Source organism: Onychomys torridus, chromosome 13 (genome assembly GCF_903995425.1).
Source record: "Onychomys torridus chromosome 13, mOncTor1.1, whole genome shotgun sequence".
Taxonomy (NCBI): domain Eukaryota; kingdom Metazoa; phylum Chordata; class Mammalia; order Rodentia; family Cricetidae; genus Onychomys; species Onychomys torridus.
Window position 1 is genome coordinate 56,648,075 of NC_050455.1, and position 12,183 is coordinate 56,660,257.

The following is a 12,183-nucleotide window of genomic DNA, read 5'->3' on the forward strand; positions in this document are numbered from 1 at the left end:
TTGTAGATCATCAAATTCAATAATGTAGACATTTAAAGTCTACTAGTCCATGGACAAGCAAGGTCTTCCTATTGTCTAATGTCTTCTGTTTCTTTCTTCATTGCTTTAAAAAATTCATTTTAAGCCAGGTATATGTAGTGGCACATGCCTTTAATCACAACACTTGGGAGGCAGAAGCAGGCAGATCTCTGAACTTAAGGCCAGCCTGGTCTACATAGTAAGACCCTTTCAAAAACACATGTGTGCACACGCGCGCGCGCGCACACACACACACACACACACACACACACACACACACACACCATAAAACAAACAAACAAACAACATTTTATTTTAGAAGTCCTCCATCTCCTTGGTTATTCCCACGTTTTATTTTTATTTTGAAGGTATTCTGCATGAGATCCCCATCCTCATATTTCTTTTGGGAAAATTCATTACCGGTATGCATAGAACCTAATACTTTTGTATGTGGGTTTTGTATCCCGCTATTTTGCTGAAAGTATTTGCCAAGTCTTAAAGGTTTCTGTGCGGAGTTTTTAATGATCTCTTAAATACAAGATCATGTTGTCTGCAAATAAGAGTAATTTTACTTCTCTTTATTTCCTGTATCACTTTTACCTCATTCTCTCGTTGTCACTGCTCTAGCTAAGACTTAGGACACTGTATTGAATACGAGTTGAAAGAGTAGATACCTTGGATTCATTCCAGATTTTAAAGGAAATACTCTCAGTGTTTCCCCATTAGTATAATGTTGGCTGGAGGTTTGTCTTCTCTAGCTTTTACTTTGTTGAGATACATTCCATCCATTTCTAGCTTCTTCGGGTTTTTTTTTGCCACGAACCAATATTGCCCTTGTTACAGGCCTTCTCTGCATCTATTGGCTGATGATGTGATTCTGTCCTCAAATCTGTTATGTGCTGAATTATATGTCCTGATTTGCATTTGTGTCAATCTGATCATCCATTCATACCAACTTTGTGTCCCTGGCATGAAATCAGCTTGGTCTTGTTGATGTGTTCTTTGAAGTTGGTTTGTCAGAATTTCATTGAGAATTCCTGCGTCTCTGCTCATCAGGGAAATTGCTTTATAGTTTTCTTTTTCTGTTGTGTTATTATACACTCTTGCTGTTAGGGCATTCCTTGCCTTCGTAGGACACACTTGGTAGTGTTCATTCCTTCTCTATTTTATGGGAAAGTTTGAGGAGCACTGATGTTGGCTTTCCTTTGAAGGTTTGGTGGGAGTTAATAGGAAGTCCATCTGGTCCTGGGTTTGTCTTTGTTAGGGGACATTTGTTACTGCTTCAATCTCATTGGTTGTTATATGTCTCTTTAAGTGGCTCTTACCTTCTTAATTTTGGTACATCATATTATGTGTCTATAAGTTTAACTGTGTTTCCCTAAATTTCCAAGAATATAAGTTTTCAAATGACTTTTTTTTTTTTTTTTTTGAGCTGAGGATAGAACCCAGGGCCTTGCACTTGCTAGGCAAGCACTTTACCACTGAGCTAAATCCCTAACCCCTCAAATGACTTTTAATGATTCACAATATTTTATTGGAATCTGTAGTAATCTTTCCTACTTCCTCCTAATTTTATGGGTGTCTTTTGTTTTGGTAAATTTAGTCAAGGTTTTGTCCATCTTGTTTATTGTTATTTTTAAACCGCTCTTTATTTTACTCAGTCTATGTATTTTTTTTTTAAATTTTCATTGGTTTTTTTGTTGTATGCTTTGGGGTTTGCATTGTTCTGATTTTTCAAGGACTTGGAGGTACATCATTAGATGATTTGAGTTTCTTTTATTTTTTTAATGTAAGTACTCATAGTTAGGGCATTTCTGCCTAGAACTGCCTCTCTGTACCCTGGATGGAAAAGTTAACTTGAATATTCATTTTCAAATGATTTTAGGAGCTTTAAAGCTGTCTTCTTGGTTTTTTTAAACTAGCCCATTGGTCATTCAAGAGTGTGTTGTTTATGGCTGGGGGTGTGGCTCAGTTGGTAGAGGGCTTGCCTAGCATGCACAGAACTCTGGGGTTGATTCTCAGCAGTGCATAATCCAGGTGTTGTGGTATACACCTGTAATTCTAGCACCTTTTGGCTTCTATTTGCATGTCAAATTGACTTCAGCTCTTTGATTCTCAGCCTGTGGGTAACTTTACCAGTGAGGTGTGTTTCTTAAAGACAAGAGAAGTTTGGGCATATATTTTTGTAATCTGATCATCCATTCTGTATTTCTTTATTATGTTAGTTGAAGCCATTTACATTTAAGGTTATTATTAGATGTTTATTAATTCCTAACTACCACTTTTGTTAGTTGTTGGTCTAAATGGTTACTGTTGGCTTTCCCTTGTTTATTTGCTCCTCTAATGAAGTTTATTCTTTCCTGTGGTTTCTTCTTCCTCTATACATAACATTCCTTTCAAATTTCCTCTGTGGGTTTGGCTTAAAGATCAGGACTGCTTTGATTTGTGTTTGTCTTGAGATGTACTTATTTCTCTGTCAATCTTAAAATAGCTCTTCTAGATATACCAACCAGCAACTCTTTACTTTCAGGGATTGAAATATATCATCCATGTTCTCTTGGCTTATAGGGTTGCTTGGAGAGGTCTAATGTTAGTCTGATGTTCCTGTCTTTGTAGATGAGTTTGTATTTTTCTCTTATAGCTTTTAATGTTGTTTCTTTGCTTTGCATTTGCTGACTGTAAAATGTCCTAGTGTTCTTCTCTGGTCATGTCTGTTTTGAGTTCTTAATGCCTGTGCTGTTTGAATCTGTCTCTTTCTCTAAATTTGGGACACTTTCTGTTTCTTTGAATAATCTATGCCTTTAGTGTTTATCTCAGTGCTTTTTTTCTATCCACAGAATTCTCGATTGTGTCCTAAAGTTCTTAATCATTGTTATTCTTGTCCGTTTTTTCTCTTATTTATGTTTGTATGTAGTGTTTTTTAAACTTTGTCCTGATATATATATATATTTTTTGCTTGGGTGAGTTTATTGGTGAAGATTTCTACTGTGTTTTTTATTTTAAATTTCTTGAATTTTACACTTTCATTACTTGTGGGTTTTTTCTCCCCAAATCTCAGCTTCCTTGCTGAAGTTTTCTTTCATGTTGTTGACTTTCTTTCTTTTTTCTTCCTTCCTTCCTTTTTCTTTTTTTAAACTCCTCTTCCTTTTTAAAATATGTATTATTAATTTCTTGTCCACTTTACTGATTTTTTCCTCTCTGTTGCTGACTTTCCTCTCTAGGTTCTGGAATGAATTATCTTCTTGTTTGTAGTCTCTCTTACCAGAAAAAACTTGAAATCTTCATCTGGCATTTTACCTATTTCCATATCCTTGAATTCAGCAGTTGATGAATTATAATCTTCTGTGGAATCACGCAGCCTTGCCTTTTCGTGTTTTTTTTTTTTTTTTTTTTGATGTAGCATGCACATCTGTTGGTTTGGATAGCACTTCCATTGTAGAATTATTATATTATTGAGCAACCTATTCTTGAGTGCTCAATCCCCAGCATTATGCAGCAAAATAAAACTGTAATAACAGCAGTAACAACATGCCATCCATGATATGGAAATACACTTAACATCAATGACAGCTCACTAATATATCACCAAGAAGACCATATATAAGCTAGGTGTGGTGGTGGTGGTGCATGCCTTTAATACTAGCATTGGGAGGCAGAGGCAGGCAGATCTTTGTGAGTTTGAGGACCAGTCTGGTCTACAAAGTGAGTTTCAGGACAGCCAGAGTTATGAAGAAAGACCCTGTCTAAGGAATATATATATTATGATCATGAAGTTGAAAATAGCAAAACTGTGGTAGGCTGTGCTTCTGTGCTTTGGGTTTAAAATTACTCAGTGTGTCAGTAGTAAGTGGATGAAGTAGATGAAAGAGATGGGCAGAGGATAGAAATAAAAAAAATAAAATAAAAAAGAGCAAGAAGATGAGAGTTGAGAAAAATATTGTGAAAGAAAGGAATAAAGAGCAAAGGATTAGGGGAAGGAGAAAAATAAGGATTTCCCAATAATGCATAAGTTCAAAACAAATTTAGATACATACAAAGGGAGTAAAACAAATTTAAAAATGAGCGTTTAAGGGCTGGCGAGATGGCTCAGTGAGTTAAGGTGCTTGCTGCTAACCCTGGCGACCTGAGTTTAAACCCACGTGCAGAAGGACTTCTGCAAACTGTCTTTTGACCTCCACATGTGGGCTGTGTGTGAATGAGAGCATACGCACATAAATATAATATGTAAATTTTTAATAACTTTAGAAATATTAAAAATAAAGTAAAAATATTACTTAACACAGAGGGAGGAAGAGAGAAACTTGAACAAAGAAAAAGATAAAAGGAAACCAAAGGAAAGAGAAAATATTGTTCAGTAACCAAAAGATGCATAAAAATGATCTTTTCTCATTAGATATTTGTTCATTTATTAATAAATATTTATTTTGTCATAAAATAAAAATAGTTGAGTGTAAAGAGGAATAATTAAAACAAAACATTTTAAAAATACAATACAGATAAAAGCCCTGCTATGTGTGTCATAAAAAAGCAACCATGGGTTAGTGAGATGGCACAATGGGGAAAGTTGCCTGCTGTCAAGCCTCATTCCCAGAAGGCACATGGTTCAAGGAGAGGACAAACTCCTAAGGTCGTTCTCTGACTCTTACACATATGTACCCCCCAAGCAAACAAATATAAGGTATAGTTTTTTACTTATAAATGGAATCCCCAAGGTGGAAAAAGACGTGGTGTTGGGTCATGTTTCTGGGCCCTTGGAAACTAGAGACTGCCAGTTAAATGCATAGGGTGGGGGCTGTCACCCTTGAGGACTTGTGTCTCCCATTACTGAGTCTCTGCGGGATGAGTGTATGGTGTTCCACAGAGCTGGTATCTTGGCAGTTTTCCTTTACTGGCCGGGAGTCTCCAGTGACTATACTTGGCTCTGCAGTGGAGGGGTGGGCAGGTTGTACCGCCCTCCCCTGACTCCCTGGTCATAATCTGGGGGTGGCTAATGTTTTAGCTGTGGGCCGTCCCCCAAGTGCTTTGAAAGTGAGGAAAGTGGGCAACAGTACTGAGGTTGGCGCAGATGGGGGATCTATCTTCCCATGCTCAAAATCTACTCATCACCCTGCTGGAGGATTGCAGCTTGTACTGTCAACTACACACCTGGGACTTCAGAGCTCTCCGACTTTCTAGGCTCCAGAATTTTATCCATTGACTGGCCTCCTGTTCAGAACTATTAAATTCCAAGGCTGTTCTCAATCCAAGCTATCTGTCTCAGGCCACCCAGGGAGAGATGATCTCTTACTATATACTTCCTGGCATGAGCCAAACCTCACGTTGCCGCCCCCTCCCCTTTGGCCTGTCAGTATTTATCCATCCTGCAGTCCACAACTGTTTCTCTGTCTTCCCTCATCCAGGGCCTGTGTCGGGCCAAACTGAGGTTCACTGCCCTGCAGCTGTTCTTGGCTAGCTCACTTTTTAACAATAGATCCTATCTCAGTGCGGTGCCCAGTGCTGCCCTCGGAGTCATAAAGGGTGACAGAATGGCTTTTTCTCTGTTGACGATCTGACCACTTAAGGAGTCGCTAGCTCATCAAGACCAGTGACTGGAGGGCTGAGGGGTCGTCCTGAGGGTGGGGCTGCCAGTCTTTCCCCTGCTGACCTTTGGAAAATAACTTCTGCTTCCCTCCCCTGGCAGCTAGGGAACCGAGTGGTTGAGGCTCTGTTTAGCCCACTTCTCTGTGTTGTTTTTAACCCCTCTCTTGACATCTTTGTGGATTTCTGAAGTGTTTTCTGTCTTTTATTAATGCCTTTTCCCCTTTCACCAGCTCACACAGAGGCAGCCTGTACTCTACCACTTTACCAAGAAGAACCCAAGAGAGGGGGTTTTAAAGAAACATATGCTTTGAGTTAGTTTTTGGGGGGAAAAATCTACAATTATATTTACTTTGAGATATAAATTTTTTTCACATTAATAACTAAAAATAACTGTAGTCCATATCTATTGCAATAACTGCAAAAGTCTAGAAATTCCAAAGAAAGTCGCTTTTCTGATTTATTTATTTACAGAAGTAACCTCAGGGACCCCTCCTACTTTGCTTAATTAACCATGGGTTCCAGAGCTGTCCGGGCCCAAGGAAAGTAAGAGGTTTCTCTGTTTTATGAGTAAAGCCACCGAGGCTTGGATGAGATGACCTGTGACCTGGTTCCCAGAGCACAGCACCGGCATCATGCTCCTTGCCCCATCCCAGTCCCCTGCTCTCTCCACTCCGTGAGGTCCCATTTGAATCCCTGTGGCCTGCCCACATAACTCCATTACATCCAAATCTTCAGTTAGCTCCGGTTACCCCACTGAAGTTTAGCCTCCCCAGACACAATAATACTCATTAGGTTTAACCACCACCCCCTTTAAAAGCAAAACAAACAAACAAACAAACAAAAAACCAAACAACAACAACAAACAAAACCAATTCCAGACAAGTTCTTTCCTGTTTTGCATGGGAAATGGTGTGAGAGCTGGTGTGAACACAGAACAGGCTTGAGCTTCCCTGAGCCCGTCCCACTGTTGGTCACTGTTGTACTGAGAATGTCCTCAGGCCTCTTCTCTTTTCCTTACAGATCATGTGTGCCCCGCGGGGCAGGGATAGGTTTACCACCCCATCCTTCATCCAGCGGGATCCGTTCAGTCGCTTCCAGCCCACCTACCCCTACGTCCAGCACGAGATTGACTTGCCTCCCACCATCTCCCTGTCAGACGGGGAAGAGCCGCCTCCTTACCAGGGACCCTGCACCCTCCAGCTCCGGGACCCAGAGCAACAGATGGAACTCAACCGAGAGTCTGTGAGGGCCCCGCCCAACCGAACCGTGTTTGACAGTGACTTGATAGACATTTCTATGTACAACGGGGGACCATGCCCGCCAAGCAGCCACTCGGGCATCAGTGCAGCTACTTGTAGCAGTAACGGAAGGATGGAGGGCCCGCCCCCGACCTACAGCGAGGTGATGGGTCACTACCCGGGTACCTCATTCTCCCACCACCAGCATAGCAACACACACAGGGGCAGCAGACCACAGTTTCAGCCGAACAACTCAGAGGGCACAATAGTACCCATCAAGGGCAAAGACAGGAAGCCTGGGAACCTGGTCTGATTCCCTTCAGGGTGCGCTTTGCAAGGAGAGAGAAACCTCGGCAGGGAGAGCGAGGCCACCGGCCCCTCTGCCACAGTGTTGTCCAGCTTTACGTCGTACAGCTGAGTAAAACCAAATGTGCAAACACGGTCTTCGTTTCTGATTCCTGTCCCGGGAATTGCATGCAAACAAGACTGGAACAATCCGAACTTCCATCCGGTTTGACCACAAACAGTGTTCATCTGGGGGCAGGGGTGGAGTCAGGGTTAGAGATGGTGTGAGCTTGGCCAAGGGCGTGCAGAGCAAACCGAGGATGCTTTGAAGACTTCATGAAACTAAGACCCACAGAGGTATTTTTGACATATTTAATTCCAAAAGGAGACTGCCGATAAAGGAGGCCAGAATGGCCTGTTTTTATAATTAACTGAATAAAGAAGGAAGAATTATTATATATTATCATGGGGAAGAATCAGCCAGTTTGCTTTTTCTCCAAAGGTGTGAAACTTTTATTTTGTTTTAAAAATATGAGTCAAAACTCCTGTTTTGTGTGCCAAGGTATGAAGCGGATAGAGGAGCGAGAGGAACTAATTTGTGTTGTGATGGTATGCTTTCAGAGTTGCACTATCTTGATGTTTAAAATATGGATGAGGGAACTGTGTTGTGTGAAGTTCTGTATGTTGTCACCTATGGATGGCTATTATGCCCAAGGAACACCCTTGAGAGTTCAGAGTCAGTTATACACGAAAGGTATTTGGGAATGTGCCCTGGCATTTACCAAGTTACATACATTTAAGAAGTGGTGTGTTGCAAGAAGTTGCAGCCAGATGCAGTGCACTACTAGAGTTATTTGGAGAGGTTGGTGAAGAGAAACACCTGCATTGTGTATCAAGTGTCACGCAGAGCTAGCCTTGTTCCCAGCAGCATCAGAGCAATTTAGACTTTTTTTTCACTGTAGCATGACATATATTCAGATACATACCTTATTTTATGCAATAAATTGTTTAAAATGCAAGATGGTTATTTTGTGTACTGCTGGACTGTGTAGCACAGTGCTTCCCATGGCCTCTCCCGTCCTAGGCAGCTCTGTTGAGTTCTGCAAGGATATTCTGTTCAGCACCTGGCACCAGCAGTTGCTCCCAAGCCCACTTGGTTTTCTAAGTGCCATCCTGGTGATGGTTCCTTATGCTTACTATCCCCCTGGGCCTGACAGAGGGACACATTTGGCACAATACGCTGTTACGCATCACCAGTATTGCATGGTAGAGGAATCCGGTGCAGACCGACCCAGACTCATGCCACAGACTCCCTTCTGTCTAGTTCGTCTTTGAACTGTGGTCAGCTGGAACACAGAGGTGGTGGGTGAGGGTGTGACTCAGGACAAGGCATGGCAAAGTTGCATCTGGACAATGGCTTCTCAGTTTTTGAAGTCAGTTTACTATTTCTACTATTTCTAAACATTCTTATGTACAATTAAAAAGCCCCAATGACTTTCTTCTGCAGATATAAGAGCTGGCTCTGTAACTGCACCATGGTGGGCTCATGTGCAGTGGCAGGGCCTCTTCCTGGTGGTCTGGCCTCTGCACGTAACAGAATGAACAGGAATGGAGAGTCACTGACAGCTTGACACCAAATCAGCGTGCGTGAGTGCTTGTGTGCATGTGTGCGTTACTGTTTCCGGAGGTGATTATGTGAAGTCACTATTCTCTCACCTGAGAACTAGAGATGGTTTGAAGTCCTCAGTCATGTCTGACCCCAGGCTTCCCATTTCTGCTTGTCTCAGTAGGCAGGCCACTGACTGGCTTGGTTTGAGACTTGACATCTCCATGGGATTTATCCATTTCACACAGTAGCATCCACAGGAATACTCACAGTCAGAAGGAGAGAGGACATATAGGGAACAGCTATCAGCTCACACTTCAACACCGCTTGGAAGGATGTACATGTGAGGGTCTCTGGGACTCTGGAGTTGCTTTTCTGTCTTGTCTGGTGATATTCAGTGGCCTCGCAGGCTACAGGTTAGCTGGGCCAAAGATGACCTTTCCCATTTCCTTGAAGCTTCCTGAAAAGTGTCTGCCTCCTGGTGACCTATGCTTTCAGACTGCCTAAATGGGGCTCTGAGATACAATGGCAGAGGAAGGAGGTATGTGTCCTTGCTGGGGCATTCCAAATCCTAACTGTAGTTTTGGTGAAGCTGGTGATCTCACCCATTAGTTTCCTCTCCAAATGGCTTCTCAGTCCTTACTTTAGTCTTACTTTGCTGCCAGCTGTGAGAAAGAGCTAAGATCAGAGATTTGTAAGTTCCTTCAGAGCTTGGCAAGCATATGGACATTTTGTAGATGCCAACAGTATTGGCAAAACATTGGGTACCCTAGAGGACTGCCTTTTTAGTGTGTTCTCTCTCTCTCTCTCTCTCTCTCTCTCTCTCTCTCTCTCTCTCACACACACACACACACACACACACACACACACACACACACATGCGCACACAATCAACTGTGACTTTTGAAGTCTTTGAGGCTGGGTCTCTTTAAGGAATTAGTTTAAAAGCCAAAGCCAAGGTCATAAAAATGAATCGGTCCATTTCTCTCAGCACAGGGAGGAGATTTAGATAGTAGCCTTCTAGCTGACAGTCCATGCCATGCTGTCTCCTGACTCTAAAGTGCTAACTAAGCAGCTGTGAGGATGGGGTCTACACAGCAGGGGCTGTTGTCTCTCAAAAAGCTGGGTGCTTAGACCCCGAGGGTTCAGTTTAGAAAGCAGTGAGTTCAGGCAACTGACAATAGGTTATAATGATAGATTATTCTCATGGGGCACTGCAGTAAAGATTTGCATTGTTAGAAGGAGCAGTCCTGGGCAGGCCGCTCTGACTTATCTGTTGTCTCATGGATTTCCAAGAATATGAAACATAAGGCCTTCAAATGCATCTACTGGAATTCAGTCTTTTGGCCTGCATTTGCTTTTTCAGAAACTCTATAAGCAAACACTAAAGCAATATTTAATACAAGAGATTGTGAAGCCAACTACTCATCCAGTTATGTTTATTGATAAAGCATGCCCTGTGCCTTCTCCACCAGATACACACCTAACCCATGAGAGATCATGACAAAAACTTACAAGTCTATCGTGAGAATTATGTTTTTCCTTAGTAAGTTTTAGCTCAAACTCAAGAGCCAAGGAACCAAATGGGATGGATGCCTCTTCACACAAACATGGGAATTGGGTACAAAAAGAGTATTTAAAAAAAAAAAAATCTAAGTAGCTCCATTTGATCTTCATCTTTATTTTACTGGGACCAAAAGGAAGTACTTCTAGAAACTGTGTTGATCTAGAAGAATCTATTCATAGGCCTGCCTTTCTCAATGGTGTAGCTTTTCCATCTTATCCAACTGTTCTTTTTTAGAATGACTCGTGGGGTAGTTCTTTTAAGATGCCCTCAAGCTATATTACTGAGGTAGCCCATGTGGCCTCCATTATGTTTTTCCAACACTGTTGTAGAACATGGCTATTCCTGAACTCCATGAATTAGGCAATGGAGACACAATGTTCATGTGACTTAGAATGGCAGCTCTATACCTCCTAAAAAAGATCAGCAGTTGGGTTGAGGGGAGCAACTGGGAAGGATACCAGCTGGATGTAGCACAGGTTGACGTCGGAGCACAGGGACATCTTGCTGAGCAAGGAACTTCTCCCCATGTACCCCATCTTTGTCCCTAGGTTTGCTGGATAGCGTAACATGACAAGGTTAGCCTAGACATGACGCAGTTGCACACACAAGTCCATCTCTAAGCAGCTTGAGGTACCTTGTGTTCTAATGTCAGATGTAGGACCCCAGCCCCAGCTGCAGTGCTCACCTTTGTTGTGCCTCACTTGAAATGGTGCTTCTTCAACTGTTTGCTTCTATTTGTAAGGTGCTGTATATACGTTGAACATATGCACATACTCTACCCAATGGGTAGAATAAGAAATTAATACTGTAATATATTGTATAGATTCCAGTTTTACCAGAAATGGCATAGAACTTATGAATGCCTATGTACTCCCATCTTTTGTAAGGAAACTTGCAAATGATTACATACAGATAAAGTCTATGTAGTTTATTTTCCTATTAAATATATTAACACCGTGGAATGAAGTCTGAACAAGCAGGCACATACCAGCACCCCAGGCCAAAGGATAGTGCTGATCATCCTCTAGTTACCCACTCAAGGAAAATATGACCAGCACATACATAGGAACTGAGTTGCACCTTTGCTCGGAAACACTTTAGCAATTTCTAAGATGTTTTTATTTTAATCCCTTTAGAACTAGTTAGACCTGTTTAGTTATATTTTAGGTGGGGGTGGGGGTGGGGGAGGAGGTTGCTTTTCAGCTTGCTCTGTGTGCAGGCCTTCTCTCTCGCTGGCTGTCTTATCAGCTGTCAGGCCTGAGTGGGATATGCAAACCTTTGAAGACACACATGGTGTCAGGCAAATGAGTAACCGGCAGCAGAGGCTCTTCAGCCTCAGAGGGCACTTGTGACCATTTGTGTCCCATGTTCCCTGTGCCTTGTCTTATAAATGGAAGCTATGGAGCCAGTGAACTGTCTGGAATTTGTAGGGAGAGTGCCTCAGAAAACAGATCCATTGGGAAAGAATAGGGTAGAGAAAATGTTTTGGGTTGTCATTAGAGAACGGCCAATCAGCCGAGTACAGACTCCTAAGTCCATTCCTATTGTGTTCTGGGGTAGCCCTGACCCCTAAAGCAGTTAGGTCTTACCATCAGTTAGGTTACACGTTAGGCTGCATGCAAAGTTACACTTCGCTCTTCCAGATCCTGTTTAGTCTTTAGTGTCCAGTCGTGGCTTTGGTATTTTTAAGTTTCTTCCTTTGTCCTCCTCCCCACTCCCCCACCCCCAACCCTCAAGCAAGCCTCAAGCCTTGGTGTCCATTAAAACCACCATGGATACTAAGTGTGCTCTATAAAGGCAATCTATGGAATGCTGCCATCCAATCTAATCCGGTATGCCACCAGATGATATTTGAGTAATTCCAGGTGTTTTAATTGTTCTGTGGTATG

General features: G+C 42.1%; 1 protein-coding gene across 9 annotated transcripts in view; it reads left to right on the top strand.

Moving 5' to 3' along the window:
• The window catches only part of Ldlrad4 (low density lipoprotein receptor class A domain containing 4), a 346,280-nt gene extending 336,717 nt beyond the window's left edge, over positions 1-9,563 (top strand). For all 9 annotated transcript variants that reach the window (XM_036204313.1, XM_036204309.1, XM_036204308.1 and 6 more), the window contains one exon: positions 6,619-9,563. In XM_036204313.1, the coding sequence (XP_036060206.1) occupies positions 6,619-7,149 (531 nt within the window). In that variant the 3' untranslated portion in view covers positions 7,150-9,563. The remainder of the gene's footprint in view (positions 1-6,618) is intronic.
• The last annotated feature ends 2,620 nt before the right edge of the window (positions 9,564-12,183 follow it).